This window comes from Odocoileus virginianus, chromosome 10, assembly GCF_023699985.2.
Source record: "Odocoileus virginianus isolate 20LAN1187 ecotype Illinois chromosome 10, Ovbor_1.2, whole genome shotgun sequence".
NCBI classification, from domain to species: domain Eukaryota; kingdom Metazoa; phylum Chordata; class Mammalia; order Artiodactyla; family Cervidae; genus Odocoileus; species Odocoileus virginianus.
Genome location: NC_069683.1, coordinates 966,665 through 985,240, shown reverse-complemented (window position 1 = coordinate 985,240; position 18,576 = coordinate 966,665). Strand labels below are relative to the sequence as shown.

Below are 18,576 nucleotides of genomic sequence, written 5' to 3'. Positions count from 1 at the left end.
AAATCCGAAATTCCTTTCTCAGCCATGTGCTTGTCTGAAACCGGCATTAACAACGTGGGCATTACTGTTCACCTGGGGCCCCAGGTGTGGGGAGGTCAGGTATCGTGGGCTGGCGTGGCGCGTGCGGCGGGGTAATAAAGACACCACAGAGCCTGGTGGACCGTGGGCACGAAGACTGTGGACCGGGCCAGCCCAGGGGCTCACTTTAATCAGACACACATCTGAAACAGCTTTGTTTAAAACACAGCCACTGTAAAGACACACAGCGAGAAACCAGTACGCGCAGCGGCTCAACCCCAGGCTACGCTGCCTGTCTGGTCCCTCAGCTTTGCCGGGCCCTAGCTGCCTCCCTGCACTTGCCTGGCACAGAGGCAGAGGACGGGCAGGCAGAGGACGGAAGCAGCCGCGCTCTGGCTCCCTCAGAGGACGGTTGTCGGGCACGGGTGTCCGCGCAGCTGGCTGGGGGCAGAGGGTGGGCGGGTGGTCCTAGTGGTCACGGTGCAGGCTGCCCCGGGGGGTCCCAGGGCTCGGTTCACACTCTGGAAAAGCCAAGGGGTGCTGTTCCGCCCTCTGGAACCGTGGGCCAGCCAGGGGACCACCTGCCCTTGCCTGGCTCTCTTGCCCCCAGTGCTGGCGCTCTTCCCGTCGCCACCCTAACGCCCTTCTCTCCAGTCTAGCTCTGACCCATAAGCCTTGCCCAGTCCGGGGCCCACAGCTGCCCCGATTTCCAAGGAAAAGTGATCCCTATAAAGACGATACAGAACAAACCCTCTGCCTCCCAGAAGACAGAGAAGCCAGACCCCCGACTGCATAGTACCTGCTGACCTCGGGGGTCTGCCTAGTCTTTCTAGAAGAGAAGAGAGGCCAGGAGACAGGACAGCCAGCCACACCTTTAACATGACAGGCCCAGGCGTGGTGTGGCTGCGGAAGACCCCCTCTAGCGTGGCGAGCACCCACTACACAGAACACCCCTGGTCCCAAGCTGCCGGGGAGGACAGCAGCTCGGGAGGCCCGCCCCCCTGCGGCCCCCTCGGTGAGCGCAGAGCTTCTAGGGGTCAGACCAAGCCCTGGTCCCCGGGCAAGAGACGGACAGCAGGGACCAAGAGCCTCTGCTCCTGGGCGCCCAGGGCCACCGCGCCGCGCACAACCACTGAGTTCTCCCTGTTGCTGTCTACGTGCCACATGGGCCCTGGTGTCTCTGGGCCTTGGGGGCGGCGGCCAGAGGTGCTGCAGACCCCATCCAGTCCAGGACGACCATGCTTGGGAGTCGGAGGAGAACGATGGCGGCCTGTGGAGGCGCCAAAGCACCACGTCCAGACTCCTGTGGCAGCTCCTGGCCTGAGCCCCTCTGACGGCCGAGCCCTCTGCGGCCCCACAGACAGCTCCCCGGGGACACCCCACCTCTCCCCACGCCCCTGTCGGGCACAGGGTCCTGGACACCCTGCCTCCCAACCCCAGCCCCTCAGGTTCTTCAGGAAAAAGGATTTACGTCAAAGGCATGGTTTGTTTTCAGGCTGCGAGCGCGGGTCAGCAGTCGATCTCCCGCCCCAGCCACTTCCCCGCCCTGGGCCTACTGTCTGCTGCTGCCGTCGGACAGTGGGCCAGGGGTCCGGGCCTCCCCCAGGGGCGTCGTGCCCTCGAAGCGCTGGGAGGCAATGGCCGCCTGGTGGGACATGCTCTTCCGGACGATGTCACCCTTCCGCCACAGCACCACCTCCTGCAGGGTGGCGGGAATGGCACGTGAGGGGGGTCTGGGGAGTCTTGGGGCAGGTGGCAACGGGGGTCAGCAAGTGAGAGGGGCCTGGGGAGTCTTATGGGGCGGGCATGTGAAGGGAGGCCTGGGGAGGATCCCAGGGACTCTTAGGCAAAGGCCCTCCTGGTCTCCCGCCAACGAGCAGCTGTCCATCCCTTGGGGCCTCGGGGCTCCTGCTGACCAAGGGGCCTGGAGGGCGGAGCAGCCACGGGGGCTGGGCTAGAGGAGACCGGCTCTGGTGTCAACTGGAACCCAGTTCCGGCCGCAGGGCTCAGGGTGAACCAGGAGGCACAAACACCTTCCGGGCTGCTCGGGTTGAACCAAGCGGCACAGACACCCACCAGCTCGCCCTCGCCCCCGCCCCGGCCCCGCCCCCGCGTGCGGCCCCGCCCCTCCACCCGCGGCCCCGCCCCCGCCCCCACCTGCTGCTTGAAGTAGCGCCGCTCCTCGTCGTCGATGAGCACCAGGTTGAGGTAGTAGCGCACCGAGAACTTCTTGTTGATGTCCCGCATGGTGGGTGTGAGCTCGTAGCCCGCCAGGAAGAGGCGGATGGGGATGGACTCTCCTGCAGGGCCAGGAGGGGTCAGGGGGGCAGGGCAGGCGCCCCGCCTGCCGCCCAATGGCGGGGCCAGGCCCGCTCGTCTCCTTTTGGCTGAGGCCCGCCGGGACCGGGGTGGCAGAGCGCCAAGCACAAGACGCCAGGTGAGCAGCTCTGACTTACCAGCATATGAGTCTAGCGGCTGCGCTGTAAGAGCCAGTGGTCCCACCCTAGCTAGCGCACGGTCTTCCCCAGCGATTCCGGTGGCAGCTCCCCCACCCCGATTGGCCTGGCCCACCCCATGCCCCCTGAGACTGGTGGGCCCCAGCTCTTCCCACCGAGCTCTGGTGGGTCTCTGCTATCCCTGGACCCTCGTGTTCTCACATGGAAAGTGAAGGAATCAGGCTATATGGTATCTTAGATCCCTTCCACCTCTAACATGGTGCCTTCCTCAGCCAAGCAGAACAAAATCAGGACAGAGCTCCACTGAGCAAGCACAAAGCCATGGAGCCTGCATCACCCTGCGTGGCTCACAGGCCCCATGGGGCCCCAGGGAGGGCAAGCCTGGCCCCCTGCGTGGCTGGGGCCACGATGGAGCCAGTGGGCAGGATGGCCCAGTGCTGCCCCGAAGACCCCGCTCGGGAGGCCGAGGCCCTGAGAAGCTGTGAGCCCTCCTCCCGCGGGGCAGGGACTGAGAGAGCTGAGTGAGGCCCCGGAGGCACCCAGCACGTCCACGTGAAAACACAGACCGTCAGCAGCTGCAGTGACAACAAAGAACCTGAACAATCACTCCTCCCAGTAGCCACCAGGGTCCCACCAGCTCCCACCCCATTCATCCTAGAGGGCACGCCAGCACCGTGCACAGCAGCAGGGAGTGTCGGTCAGGGCATCCACTTGGCCAGGCAGCCCAGAGCCTGACTTGTCAGCCCGGCACAGGAACTAGCAGGAAGGACCATTTTGCTCCCCCAGCGCCAAGGACAGTGCAAGCGGAGGCAGCACAGGCTCACAGCCCCCGGCCGCGACGGCATCCCTGACGCCCCAGCCTGGCGGGCTCACCTCTCACGGGCGCGCCATCCATGATCTCATACTTGGCGATGGTGTCGTTCTCATGGTACACATTGGGGCCCGTGCCGGTCGTCTCCCGCTTGATGATGTCAATCTCCATGTGCTTGATCTTGATCCGCACCAGCAGGAAGTAGATCTTCCCCACGATGACGTCCTTCAGGTGGTACCTGCAGAGAGGAAGCCAAGAGGTGCAGCTCCGGATGGGACAGCCCTCTTTGATCGGGAGAGGGCATCGCCCACCTGGGGGTGGTGGGCCAGGAGAGTTGAGGCCACGTGGGCCCACGTTCCTCCAGGCTGCCCCACGGAGTGGATTCCGATGCCCTGCGCTGGAGCCAGTATCACTCCCACAGCCGTCCTGCACACGACTCAGAACAGGTCCCTGTCACCCCTGCTCGGTACTGTAACCAGCATGTACTTTAGAGGCTCTGGGGTGAGAGGCTGACCCACCAGGAGTGGTGACCAGGTCCTGGTCTTCCTCTGGCGTCTGGGAGCTGGGCCCTCCCCGGTCAGTCAGCAGTGGGGCTGGTCTGCACCCGGTGTGGCCACAGAGAGCAAACCTTCCGAGTGAAGCTCGGGAAGAGGATGGGAGCTGGGGGCAGGGGCTGAGGACACAGGCCCCGACCAGAGGGGAGGACAGACCACGTGACAGACGCAGGGTGCAGGCTGGGGCCTCGCCCCAGGCTGGGGGCCTGCCCGCATCTGGCCCCGTCTGCCCCCCAGCTTCCTGGGGGGACGGTGGGCACGTGTGCTGGGCGCAGCCTGCTCTGCGGGCAGGGCCCGGTGTGCCCGTCCAGCCTTAGGCATGCCCGTCTCCTGCTCAGCTTGGTCTTCACCACATTGCTGGCTGGTGGCTGCTTGCGTTTCTACGAGGTGGCACTCCCCCTACACCAGGTGGCTGGGGTGCTGTTGGGCAGCACTCTGGGGGCTCCATCCTGGGAAGTCCTGCAAGCCCTGGGACTGTGAGGAGAAGGCAAAGGGTCCCTCCCAGGAGCGGGGCCCCTCCCATAGGTGGGGTGGGGGGCGGGGGAAGCGCAGCAGTTGTCACCAGTCCTAGGAGGCCCTGTGTTCCCAGTCCTCAGGAGGACCGCCCAGGCAGCCCCCGCCCCAAGCCTCTGGAGGCCAGCAGGTCTGAGGCGAGGCCGCCCCACCCAGAGACGCTCATTAGCGATGCAGGGGCTTTTTTAGTTCTGTGAGTCGAATATACGATTTTCAAGCATTTTCAGGAATGTACTACATTAAAAAAAAAGATGCTCATGGTAGGTTTTGAATGGTCAGTAAGTTCTGCAGTTTACAAGCACTGAGGTATTTTGATGCTGTAACAGCAGGCGCGGTCTAAAATGTTCTGGTCAGTTAAAATCAAGTTCTGCATGGCCTCACCAGCCGTCTGCCACTCACTTGGATTTGTTGTACTCAAACTCGATGTGCAGACAGTCTTCGATGCCGACCTCCATCTTGATGGAGGAGTTCAGCTCGGGGTACGTGCTCAGCGTGTGCACCACGATGTCCATCTCCTTGACGATGTCATTCAGACGGCGGCTGATGGTGGCCCGGAGGAAGTACCTGTGGGAGGTGGTCAAGCAGCAAAGGGACCTGGGTTTACTCACCCCCCCGCTGTCCCGAGAACCCCTGGCCAAGTCGGCCTCTGCAGCTTTGATTCCTCTGACCAGTCGCCTCTGGACACCCCCTCCCGGCAGAGACGCACCGAGACACGATCCTGCTATTATAGCTGCAGGGAGCTCAGAGGCTCTTCCCCAGCTGCTCCCGAGCCCGGCCCGGGAACCAGGGGGGCTGTACCCCAACAGCAGCCTCACCACCACCTGCCAGGCACTGTATGCAGCTTTTATTTCTGCAGCTCCTCCTGGCTCTTCAGGAGGGATCATGTACTCTTAGGTCTGCACGCTGTCTATCTGACAGTACTCCGTGAGTGAGCATGTTTCAAGTCCCCCACAGTTCAGTGACAGGGAGAGGTGATGGAGAAACCAGGTCAGCGAGTCCCCACAGTGTTTATTACGAGACCTAGGACGCAGAGATGGAGTCACAGGAGACTCGCGGTCCCCCAACCCCTGTGCCCAGGGAGATGGCCACTCAAGGGGAAACTAGAGCGCATGCAGAGTTTCAGCCAGAGGCCGCAGCCCGGTGCTGCGGGGAGAAGGGCCTTCAGGGAGAGTCAGCCTCAGAAGCAGAGCTGCAGAGGAGGAGAGGTGTGAACCCGGACAGCATCCGGCGGCGCCAAGGGGCCCGGCACCCATGAGAGAGAGGAGACACCGCCCTGAAGGACTGACACAGGACCCTTGGTAGAGAACCACTGTCCAACATCTCGATCCTGCAACTTCCCACCTTTCTCCACAGATCCAGTCTCTCTCCAGCTAAGCCTTCCTCCTGAGCTTCTAACCAGCCCCGGAGTCATCACTCCCCAGAGCACAACCCCAGAGACCGCTGTCCAGGGTCCTGATCGAGCCTGCAGCTTCCTCCACAGCCCCGCACCTCGCCTGGCTGTCTTCACCACCCTGCCAGAGCTGCCCGCCACGGGAACACAGGTGCCTATCACTGCGCACGAGGTTCTCAAGGCTCCTCCTAGCTGTAGCAGGGGTCAGGGTCTGCCTCCCCTTCAAGGCTGAGCACTATTCTACCATGTGGACACACATGGCGCTCATCCACTCATCTACTGATGGATGCTGGGGTCATGTCCACTTTGTGGCTACTGGGAATGCTACTACTAAACGTGAGAGGACTTACACCTGTTTTGAGTCCTTGCTTTCACTTCTTTTGGATTTATACATAGAAGTGGAATTGATGAATCATTTGGTAGTTTTAATATTTTGAGGAACTGCCATACTGTTTTCAACAGCTTTCTGACACAGGAGATGACAAGAGTGAACATCAGCATTCTAGGAATCAGCGAACTAAGATGGACTGGAATGGGTGAATTTAACCCAGATGACCACTATATCTACTACTGTGGGCAGGAATCCTTTAGAAGAAATGGAGTAGCCATCATGGTCAACAAAAGAGTCCGAAATGCAGTACTTGGATGCAATCTCAAAAACGACAGAATGATCTCTGTTCATTTCCAAGGCAAGCCATTCAATATCATGGTATTTCAAGTCTATGCCCAGACCAGTAACGCCTAAGAAGCTGAAGTTGAACAGTTCTATGAAGACCTACAAAACCTTCTAGAACTGACACCCAAAAGAGATGTCCTTTTCATCATAGGGGACTGGAATCCAAAAGTAGGAAGACAAGAAACACCTGGAGTAACAGGCAGATTTGGCCTTGGAGTACAGAATGAAGCAGGGCAAAGGCTAACAGAGTTCTGCCAAGAAAATGCACTGGTCATAGCAAACAGCCTCGTCCAACAACACAAGAGAAGACTCTACACATGGACATCACCAGATGGTAGACACTGAAATCAGACTGATTATATTCTTTGCAGCCAAAGATGGAGAAGCTCTATACAGGCAGCAAAAACAAGACCGGGGCTAACTGTGGCTCAGATCATGAATTCCTTATTGCCAAATTCAGACTGAAATTGAAGAAAGTAGGGAAAACCACTAGACCATTCAGGTATGACCTAAATCAAATCTCTTATGACTATACAGTGCAAGTGAGAAATAGATTTAAGGGACTAGATCTGATAGATGGAGTGCCTGATGAACTATGGATGGAGGTTCGTGACACTGTACAGGAGACAGGAAGCAAAACCATCCCAAGAGAAAGAAATGCAAAAAGGCAAAATGACTGTCTGAGGAGGCCTTACAAATAGCTGTGAAAAGAAGAGAAGTGAAAAGCAAAGGAGAAAAGGAAAGATATTCCCATTTGAATGCAGAGTTCCAAAGAATAGCAAGGAGAGATAAGAAAGCCTTCCTCAGCGATCAATGCAAAGAAATAGAGGAAAACAATAGAATGGGAAAGACTAGAGATCTCTTCAAGAAAATTAGAGGTACCAAGGGAACATTTCATGCAAAGATGGGCTCAATAAAGGACAGAGATGGTAGGGACCTAACAGAAGCAGAAAATATTAAGAAGAGGTGGCAAGAATACACAGAAGAACTGTACAAAAAAAGATCTTCATGACCCAGATAATCATGATGGTGTGATCACTCACCTAGAGCCAGACATCCTGGAATGTGAAGTCAAGTGGGCCTTAGGAAGCATCACTACGAGCAAAGCTAGTGGAGGTGATGGAATTCCAGTTGAGCTATTTCAAATCCTGAAAGATGACACTGTGAAAGTGCTGCACTTAATAATGAAAGCAAATCTGGAAAACTCAGCAGTGGCCACAGGACTGGAAAAGGTAAGTTTTCATTTCAATCCCAAAGAAAGGCAATGCCAAAGAATGCTCCAACTACCTCACAATTGCACTCATCTCACATGCTAGTAAAGTAATGCTTAAAATTCTCCAAGCCATGGATTTACATGTATTCCCCATCCCGTTCCCCCCTCCCACCTCCCTCTCCACCCGATCCCTCTGGGTCTTCCCAGTGCACCAGGCCCGAGCACTTGTCTCATGCACCCAACCTGGGCTGGTAAATCCATGGCTAATTCATTTCAATGTATGACAAAAACCACTGCAATGATGTAAAGTAATTAGCCTTCAACTAATAAAAAATGGAAAAAAAAATAAAAAAATAAACTGTAAAAAAAAAAAAAAAAATTCTCCAAGCCAGGCTTCAGCAATACATGAACGGTGAACTTCCAGATGTTCAAGCTGGTTTTAGAAAAGGCAGAGGAACCAGAGATCAAATTGCGAGCATCTGATGTATCATCGAAAAAGCAAGAGAGTTCCAGAAAAACATCTATTTCTGCTTTATTGACTATGCCAAAGCCTTTGACTGTGTGGATCACAATAAACTGTGGAAAATTCTGAAAGAGATGGGAATACCAGACCACCTGACCTGCCTCTTGAGAAACCTGTATGCAGATCAGGAAACAACAGTTAGAACTGGACATGGAACAACAGACTGGTTCCAAATCGGGAAAAGAGTATGTCAAGGCTGTATATTGTCACGCTGCTTATTTAACTTATATGCAGAGTACATCATGAGAAATGCCAGGCTGGAAGAAGCACAAGCTGGAATCAAGATTGCTGGGAGAAATATCAATAACCTCAGATACGCAGATGACAGCACCCTTATGGCAGAAAGTAAAGAGAAACTAAAAAGCCTCTTGATGAAAGTGAAAGAAGAGGGTGAAAAAGTTGGCTTAAAGCTCAACATTCAGAAAACTAATATCATGGCATCCGGTCTCATCACTTCATGGCAATAGATGGGGAAACAGTGGAAACAGTGGCTGACCTTATTTTTGTGGGCTCCAAAATTACTGTAGATGGTGATTGCAGCCATGAAATTAAAAGATGCTTACTCCTTGGAAGGAAAGTTGTGACCAACCTAGACAGCATATGAAAAAGCAGAGGCATTACTTTGCCAACAAAGGTCCATCTAGTCAAGGCTATGGTTTTTCCAATGGTCATGTATGGATGTGACAGTTGGACTATAAAGAAAGCTGAGCATCAAAGAATTAATGCTTTTGGTTTTGCTGTGGTTTTGGAGAAGACTCTTGAGAGTCCCTTGGACTGCAAAGAGATCCAACCAGTACATCCTAAAGGAGATCAGTCCTGGGTGTTCATTGGAAGGACTGATGTTGAAGCTGAAACTCCAATACTTTGGCCACCTGATGTGAAGAGTTGACTCATTGGAAAAGACCCTGATGCTGGGAGGGATTGGGGGCAGGAAGAGAAGGGGATGAAGAGGATGAGATGGTTGGATGGCATCACTGACTTGATGGACATGGGTTTGGATGGACTCCGGGTGTTGGTGATGGACAGGGAGGCCTGGTGTGCTGCGGTTCATGGAGTTGCAAACAGCCTGACATGAGTGAGCGACTGAACTGATGAACAATCTACTGCAAAGCGTCACATTAAATCACAATAAGCCCCTGGCCCAGTTAAACTGACAACCAGACAGTGCTTGCTATTGCTGCCTTCTCCGAGAGCAGTCACAGAGCGCTGCTGAATGGGGCACTGTCAGCGCCTGGACCTCCCTGCAAAGGCTGGAAAAGAAGAGCCTGCAGTCTCTCTTCTGAGGCGAGAGGGGAGACCTCCCCAGAGCCCATTTGTCCCCCATGCAGGCCCCAGGTGATGACCACGACTTGGAGCCAGAACTCTAGGTGACATCACACAGCCCAGAGGCCCTGGAATCAGTGCCTACCTTCAGTTTTCAAGACTGAAACAAGGAAAACCATTCCCTGTACTTAAAAGGTGTGTATCCCTGTTCTAAAGCTTCTCACACTGTGCTACATTTTATTCTCTCCTGTCCCAAAAGATGCAGAGGACAGGTCTGGGATCAGAATCCAAATCTGGGACTGCCCTGGTGGTCCAGTGGTTAAGAATCTGCTTGCCACTGCAGGGAACATGGGTTCGATTCCTCGTCCAGGAAGAGTCCACATGCCTCACGTCAACTAATCCCGTGCGCCACAACAAGAGAAGTCACTGCAATGAGAAGCCGGAGCACCGAAACTATAGAGAGAAGCCCCAGCTCCCCGAAACTAGAGAAAACCCGCTGGCAACAGTGAAGCCCCGGCGCAGTCAAACATAAATTTAAAAAAGAATCCAAATCTGTGACCCCCTTCTCACGTGACAGAGCACAGGCCCACATCCCTGTGTGTGCGGAGCCGGAGGAGGAAGAGTCATGTCACTTACCGCAGCTTCACGTTCTGCCCGGTGTAGGACTCATAGGGCTTCTCCACGTGGGTGAACTCGAAGTCAAAAGCCTGCGACTGGGTGACCTCTCCGGGCCGGGCCAGGTCCTTCACCAGGGACACGAACTCGTGGTGGTTGCCGCGGTCGTAGTAGAGCTCTGCGGGGAGAGCAGAGACCTCTGCTACAGGAGCCTGGCCTACGGAGGGCGGCGGGGGCCTGCTGAGGAAGCGCCCCTCCCAGCCTCGGAGCTGCACGTTGCTTCACGACCCCCTCTTCTCGCCCCACACGGCAGCCCTGCACCCAAACACCCTGCGCTCTGTGGAGACCCTGTCCCGGGGCATCACCCAGGGGACACAGCAGGGGGACCACCACCGAAACACCACATCCCTTTACATAGTTAAAGCGATTCCTAACTGTGGGAAGCGTGCTCGACTCCATCACTCAGTCATACGATCCTCACGGCAACCTGAGCGGATGGGTGGGCCCGTCAGGCGTTTAACAGACAAGGAAACTGAGGCGCAGTGGGGTGGGGCCAGGCCCAGCACCTCAGTTCTCCTGCTGGGCTGCGTCTGTTCCTGGGCCCCAGGAGATCAGGGGTGAGCACAAGGCAGGACCAGGTGAGGACTTGGAGACGGGTCCACGCGGCCCGCTGCCAGAGGGGCTGTCAGGCAACCCCAGTCTAGGCCACAGTCCCTGGACTCCTGTGAGCACCAGGTCCCCAGAGGCTGTGCTCAGGCACAGACAGCTGGCACCAACCCCCCCAATATCTCCGATTCTGGGGCCTGGGTGGGACTCAGGATGGACATCCCAACAGACTCCTGCTTGTCCAGGGACCGCCCTCCGAGAAGGCCTACTGCACACCCACTCTCCTCTCAGACAGTCCTGCTGGGTGGCTGTTCTGAGTCACGTCACCCATGTGTCCTGGGTTGTCTGCGCCCACATCATGCTGCTGCTGAAGTGGTGAACTGTGCTCCAGGATGGCTGCTGGAGACAAGGCCCCAGACCCCAGCTTCTGGCGCCCCCAGTCCCCAGCTGTGCAATGGGGACACTGACTACCGACTGATTCCACGTGGCCCCAACACAGTCAAGATCTGCCCTGCCTCCCCACAGCAGCCTGAGCAGGACAGGACAGGTCGGCAGGAGGATGCATGCTCTCACCGCGTCTGCTGCTGGCTGGCTAGACATGGGTGCAGGGCCACAGGGTGGTATGGCCAGGACTACTGCCCGCCAGGCCTGGCCCGCACCTCTCGGCTGGCTCTCTCAGGGACAGCCTGTGCATGAGGGGCTGGGCAGACCCCAGACAGCAAAGGCCTTAAGCCCCCGACGATCGAAGCCTTCTTGGAGTCGAGAGGCCAGATCTCCTGCCTCCCAGAGCCAACACGGCAACCAGGCCTGTCACAGGGGCACTTGGGGGGAAAGCTCAGCTTCAGGGACCTCTCGGGCCGGCTGCCCTGGGCCCTGGCCTCGAGAGACCCGCCCCACGGAGCCTCTTCTCCCAGGCGGCGGGGCGGTGTCCACATCACAGGGAGCTGCAGTGAGGTCAGGCCCAGCCAGCACCACTACTTCTGCATGAAGCGCCCTGTGATCACAGTTTGCTGCTGATCCCCCATTAAACCTGGATCCACCTTAGGTCACCAACAACCCACCTGCTCCCCAAGGCCAGGCGGTGTCAGCAGCGGGCAGCGAGCCCGCCACATGCGGGGCAATGCAGATCATCGGTGCACGGCTGTGGGGGCAGAGTGCCCTCAACGGGGGGGGGTGCACAGGGGCCAGGGACCTGTCCTCTGCCTCGTGCTGGTCCTTCGCCACAGGAGCCTCTGCTGACCGGAACGGATGGAGCCCTCAGCTGGGGAGCTGGGTGTCTCGGGTGCCAAGCTGAGCTCTGCCGTGGTTTCAGGGGACAGCAGCAGGTGGAGCAAAGCCCAGTGTCTGAGGACTGTACGTGGGAAATGCCGGAGTGAAGAGAAGGATGCCAAGACACACAAATGTGACCACGCAGCCCAAAGGCAACACGAGAGAGAAACCAGAGAAGGACCCACAGCATCACAGTGTGTGCAGGGTCCCAGGAGGGGAGCCTGGCTGGGCCGGGACCCCTGGTTGGGGGGGGGGGGCAGCTTCCTGCCTGGGGTACAGATCCTCCCCATGATCCCCCACCCCCAAATGTCATGGAAGAGAGGCCAGTGTGTAGTCTGAGTGGGGCCTGATTGTGCCTTTCAACGTGTGCTTTAATGTGGGCCAAAGGGTCAGAAAGAGCAGCTGTCCTTTGCTATCTGCCGGAAACTTTGGGTTCTCGCATAAACTAAAACACAAAACCCACAGCTGTTTCGGTTGGGGCCCTTAAGCGACTATCAACGGCCACTTTCTCCCCGAGGCACCCTGGGCGCTTCTCAACCTCCAAAGCCCGCAGGGACCAGTCATTTCATGCCAAAAGAAGGAACCGCCTGGTCCTTTCCCAAGGTAACGTCCCGGTCTCAGCCCATCAGGAGGAAGCGACCGCTGCAGGCAGGATGCTTACCCCAAAACCTGCCACCAGAGGCTGAGGGGGAGCGGCCACTGCGGATGGAAGGATGCCGTACTGGCTGCATCTGCGTCGCAGGCCCCCCGAGAGCCGCCCCGAGACCTGCAGGGCCAGGCTTCACGTGGCTGGGAGACCCCTGGGCTCACCCAGCTTCTTTCCAGGGGCATAAGCTCCATCCTGCCTTCTGCTCAGGGCTTCGGCTCACACGTCCCCCAGGCCCCCCATGCCTGGTAAACCTGCGGGCTGCAGGCACCAGAGCAGCTCCTTAACTGGTGAGAGTCTGTGTACCTGTCACTGCGCGTTCCTGGCTTCCTGCATTAAGTGCAGCAGCCCCCTGGGTGCTCACCACAGGCCCGCCGGGCTGATGGGCTTTGGCTTATCCAGGGGCTTTACTTTAAAAAAAAACTCAGATTCCGAGGCTAGCTCTCTGCTTTGGAGTGCAATGTTCTTTAAGAACATTAGAGATACCAAGGGAACATTTCATGTAAAGATGGGCTCAATAAAGGACAGAAACAGTATGGACCCAACAGAGGGAAAAGAGATTAATAAGAGGTGTCTGTATTGACACAGAAGAACTAAACAAAGAAGGTCTTAATGACCCACATAACCATGATAGTGTGGTCACTCACCTAGAGCCAGACATCCTGGAGTGTGAAGTCAAGTGGGCCTTTGAAATAACTGCTACCAAAGAAGCTAGTGCAGGTGATGGAAGTTCAGGCTGACCTACTTCAGATCCTAAATGCTGTTGATGATGATGCTGTTAAAGAACTGCACTCAACAGGTCAGTAAATTTGAATACTCAGCAGTGGCCACTGTGTTCAATGGTCTGTGTTCATTCCAATCCCAAAGAAGGGCAGTGCCAAAGAATGCTCAAACTACCACACAATTGTGCTCATTTCCTATGCTAGTAAAGTTATGCTGAAAATCCTTCAAGTTAGGCTTTAGCAGTACTTGAATCAAAATTTTCTAGATATACAATATATACGAGGTTTAGAAAAGGTAGAAGAACCAAAGATCAAACTGTCAACATTCATTGGCTCATAAAGAAAGCAAAAGAGTTCCAGAAAAACATCTGCTTCACTGACTATGCTAAAGCCTTTGGACTGTGTGGATCACGTAAACTGGAAAAATCTTCATGAGATAGGAATAACAGACAACCTTACCTGCCTCCTAAGAAATCTGTATGCAGGTCAAGAAGCAATAGTTAGAACCAGACATGGAACAGACTGGTTCCAAATTGGGAAAGGAGTACATCAAGGCTGTGTATTATCACCCTGCTTATTTAACTTACATGCAGAGTATATCATGTGAAATGCCAGGCTGGATGAATCACAAGCTGGAATCAAGACTGATAGGAGAAATATCAATAACCTCAGATATGCAGATGATACCACCCTTATGGCAGAAAGTGAATAGGAACTAAAGAGCCTCTTGATGAAAGTGAAAGAGGAGATCGAAAAAGCTGGCTTAAAGCTCAACTTTCAAAAAACTAAGATCATGGCATCCGGTCCCATCACTTTATGGCAAGTAGATGGGGAAACAGTGGAAACAGTGACAGATTTTCTCTTCATGTGCTCCAAAATCACTGCGGATGGTGACTGCAGCCATGAAAATAGAAAACATTTGCTCTTTAGAAGAAAAGTTATGACAATCCTAGATAGCATATGAAAAAGCAAAGATATCATTTTGCCAACAAAGATTCGTCTAGTCAAAGCTATGGTCTTCGCAGTAGTCATGTAGAGATTTGAGGGTTTGACCATAAAGAAAGCTGAGCGCCAAAGAACTGATGCTTTTGAATTGTGGTGCTAGAGAAGACTCTTGAGAATTCCTGGACTGCAAGGAGATCAAACCAGTCCATCCTTAAGGAAATCAAGTCCTGAATATTCATTGGCAAGACTGATGCTGAAGCTGAAACTCCAATACTTCGGCCACCTGATGTGAACAGCCGACTCACTGGAAAAGACCCTGATGCTGGGAAAGGTAGAAGGCAAGAGGAGAAGGGGAAGACAGAGAATGAGACGGTTGTATAGCATCACCAACTCAATGGAAATGAACTTGGGCAACCTCTAGGACGTGGTGAAGGACATGGAAACCCGGCATGCTGCAGTTTATGGGGTCGCAAAGAGTCGGACACGACTGAGCAACTGAGTCATCAAAATAAGAGCAAGAGTATCTGACGGTCCCTCTTCAGTAAGGTTTTCTCCGTGTAGATCAGAGTGGGGTCCACACTGGACCAGTCCTGGCAGGTGTCAGGGGGACAAAATGCCACAGTACTTGTTGTGTGGTGACAATGGGAACCCAGCCTCTTGGAAGGAAAGTCACGGACTTCCCAACAAAGTGCATCTCAGCCTCATGGACCACAGGGGACACTTATTCATGCTTCTCTTTGCCCCTTCTTCTTCCAGAAGGTGCAGAGTATCTCGCAGCCATCTGATGGGAACAGTCAACAACACATGCCTGGGTGAAGGGTTAGAGAAACATATCTGGAAAAACCAGGGCAGCTCAGGAAAGAGCTGGATGACTGTCTCCTTCAACCCACTGGGAGTCAAGGAGAAGTTTACGGAAGGGACTGAGAGCATCAGAACTGCCTTTTAGAAAGTTCGCTCTTACAGAAACTGAACCAAAAGAAAAGGCAGGAAGGCCTCTCAGGAGACTGCTCCGCACAGAAGTGTCAGGGGCAGCGGCACCAAGGAGGGGGAGGGAGCCCCTGGGGGCGCAGGGGAGGCAGGGGCGCTCCGGGGCCTCCCCGTGCAGGGGCTGGGACAGGGAGAGAGAGAAGGAGCGTTCTGATTCTGGTTCTGGTTCTGATGTGTCCTTGGGCAACCCACGGTGTCTCCGCAGGCATCCAGCAGGCAGTCAGAGACCCAGGCATGGAACTCGGGGGTTAGCTCAGGCGAGCAGAAAGGCTCGGGAGATGTGAGTCCAAGCTGACATGGCAGTGGTGGGTGCAGACCCGACTGCCGGAGCAGGCCGCGGGCGAGCAGGCTGGCAGACACTGCAGACACGGGACCGCATCCTGCCCCCAGATCGAGACTGACAGGCGCTTCTCTGCGCCCAGGCCAGCCTGCCATGAGGACTGCGGTCTGAACAGGACCCACGCAATGGCCACCAGAAAGCCGTCCCTGTGAGAACTCAGATGACCCCTCCTGCTGGGAGGAGACGCAGGGCAGGCAGCAGGTGAGGCTGGCCTGGCACGGAGATCCTGGGGACAGTCAGCAAGGCAACCAGAGCTGACTGACGCTTCTAAGGTCCAGCCCCCGGATCCAGCCTAACAGAGGTTATAAGCGTTTGGTTGAAAAGTGCCAGAGCCTGCTCTTCACACACATCGACGATCTCCAGTCCTCACGAGACCCTAGTGGCGTCTGCCCAGTGCAGAGCCTTATGTAACCGAAGCAGCCCTCTGCTTCAGCCTTGGTCACACACCAGGCTGTCCTCCCTAATGCACAGGCAGGACGTACACACTTCCAAACCGGACAGACAGTGGTTTGTAAAGAGAAAAATTCTGAGTGAAACGAACGAGGAAGGTGGCTGGCACTCTCACAGGCGGCCAGGGCAGGACCACCTCACGTGTCACCGGTATAGCAGACCTCAGAGCCAGAACAAAGCCCCGCCCGCTGCATACAGCGTCAGGAAAGCAAGGAGGCAGAAACCACAGGACCGCAGTGTGGGGACTTCACTCACCAGTCTCGCTCCAGTGCCCTGAGGCTGGGTCACAAAAGTCTCTCGGGTCCAGCACATACACCCCACACTACACAAAGCCTGGGCCCTAGACCCCTCACCCTTCTCCCAAGGGAGAGTTGCTGTCCCTGCCTGACAGGTGAGAGCACCGAGGCCCAGGGAGGGGACAGCTTCCCCAAGGCCACAGGGTGGACTCAGGGGCCCAGGAAGAGCTGTCGATGGAAGCAGAAAAGGCTCTGAGAAATCTGAGAAGGGATGCTGTCCTGGGATGCGAGCGGACAGGAAACCAGGCAGGGCAGCCAACTCCCTTTCAGTCAGGCTGGAGGGAGACCTTGCCAGCGTCCCTGCACAGCCCATTCCACAACTGCTGGGGCAGGGGGTGCTCTGGTTAACTTTCACGTACAGGGCAGGTGTCACCCCCGTGAATGATGGCACAGTTGCTGGCTAGATGTGCCTTTCTTCACTCCTAATGCACAGCCGCGGAATCCACTGACAACCTTAAAGCCTTAAAACCTTTCACAAACCTTGATGTGAAAACACTCAACCTAAGGAGGCCTGAACTTCATCGCCTTACTCACACCCAGCACAGAATGCTTTGGGTTCATCCCATATCCCCAGGAACTCTTTTCCAGGAGTGATTTTAGCTTCCACGGATGTAAGACATTTCTGTGGTTCTGGCATCTGGCTGGACGAGGCTGGGGAGGCTGTGAAATGCACTCCCCGACAGCCAAGAATGAGCAGGCCCACTGTGTCGACAGCACTACTGTTGATGGACATTATATAAGCTGGAAGCAAGTGAGCAAAGGGTCTGAAACTCACTCTTCAGCTTGAGGCCACCCTTATTCTGGGTTTAAAATAACAACGGGTAGGTTCCTATAGGATTAGCTAGCCTTTGACCTGATTTCCGTTAACTTAAATAGCAGAAGTCAATACTTCAGGCTGGGCACTGAAGTGCTGAGCACACAGACTTTCCCCAGGGCTCCTGTGTTTTCTGTCTCTGCAAAATGGAGAACAGATTCTGTGCTGGGATCTCAGGGAGTGACAAGAGAGCCTCTGAGGACCGTTCCCAGGAAATCCCCCACACAGGGCCAGAGCGGGCAGTGGCATGGGGCACGATTTCTCTGCCCGACGTCTTTTCAGCCAGCTGTGGTATTTACTGTGACCCTACTCCTGAACTACTGACACAAACTATTTCAGAACTATCTGTGAGTTTTAATAAACACGAGAGTCCAAACAGAACTGGAGACAACCCTATGTTGACTGGCAGCTCCCAAATCTTCTGTATTGCTACTGTCTTCTATTGTCTAGCTGTAACTGCTAACAATCGTGTTTGAAATCTGTTAGAGCCTTGGGAAATTTTGACCACTTAAATCTGGGGCTTGGGAGCACTCTTTAAGAAGAATGGCGCAGACTCTGTTCTAATCAAGAAGTCTTAGGGATGAAGCGTGTGTGGACACAGGGCTGATGCTGGAGCCCGCGGGGATGCTTTCTCAAACAAGCTCCCAGAGAAGGTGCGGTAAGAGGCTGGTGGGCCACAGACACGAAAGAGAGGTGGGCGGGCCACGCGGGGCTCGGAGTGGTTGTCACGACCTGCAGGAGGGCCCAGCTGGCAAGGAAGCCGAGGCAGGCCCGCGGAGCTCGGACCCAGGGCGGAGGGCAACAGGTCACAGGGCCTGGGGCAGAGTGGGGACAGGGGCTATGAAACTGCAGCCGTGGTGCGGGAGTTAGGGGACAGGGGTTCGGGTCACGCCAGGGGTCTGGAGAGGGAGGTAAGAGGCTGGGTCAGGGGTCAAGGGTCAGGAGTCAGGGTCGAAGGCGGCAGGGGGGTGGGCCCGGGCGGGGCGGACCCCGCACTCACCGATCTGCCCGATGAACTCGACCTTGATCCCCTGATGCTCCAGCCGCTTGTTGGGGTTCTTGAGAGCCAGGCTCACCTTCCCGGACACCGTCTCGCCGTCGTAGAATAGAAAGTACTTGTCTTTCTTCCCATCCTCGGTCTTGTGCTCGGCCCGCCGCCTGCTGTCCGCGTCGTTCAGCAGGATGTCCACATCCACGCTCTGCCCGAAGCCAAAGAAGCTCATGGCCCCTCCGGGCCGGCCGGGCCTGGGGAGGCCGGCGGGCTGGGCGCGACGCCGACGCCCGCGCTCGCCGGGCCGGCGCGGTTCCGAGGGCAGGGCAGAGCAGGCGCGCGAGGCACCCGCCGGCCGCGGCCTGCGGCGCCCACCTCAGAGGCAACAGCCCGGCCCCGGAGCAGCGGGCGCCGTGTCCGCTCCTCAGCCGGACGCGCTGGAGTGGCTGCACGCATGCGCACGGCCCGCCCCTAGCGC

At 55.9% G+C, this 18,576-nt stretch overlaps 1 protein-coding gene across 1 annotated transcript; it reads right to left on the bottom strand.

The window, feature by feature from the left end:
* Nucleotides 1-158: 158 nt before the first annotated feature.
* Nucleotides 159-18,553, bottom strand: VPS26B (VPS26 retromer complex component B). The gene is made up of 6 exons (XM_020907979.2): nucleotides 18,108-18,553; nucleotides 10,054-10,210; nucleotides 4,752-4,916; nucleotides 3,348-3,523; nucleotides 2,176-2,318; nucleotides 159-1,717 (listed from the first exon to the last, which is right to left on the bottom strand). The coding sequence occupies exons 1-6, from the start codon at nucleotides 18,328-18,330 to the stop codon at nucleotides 1,571-1,573; spliced, it is 1,011 nt and encodes a 336-aa protein (XP_020763638.1). The 5' UTR covers nucleotides 18,331-18,553; the 3' UTR covers nucleotides 159-1,570.
* Between the last annotated feature and the right edge of the window lie 23 nt (nucleotides 18,554-18,576).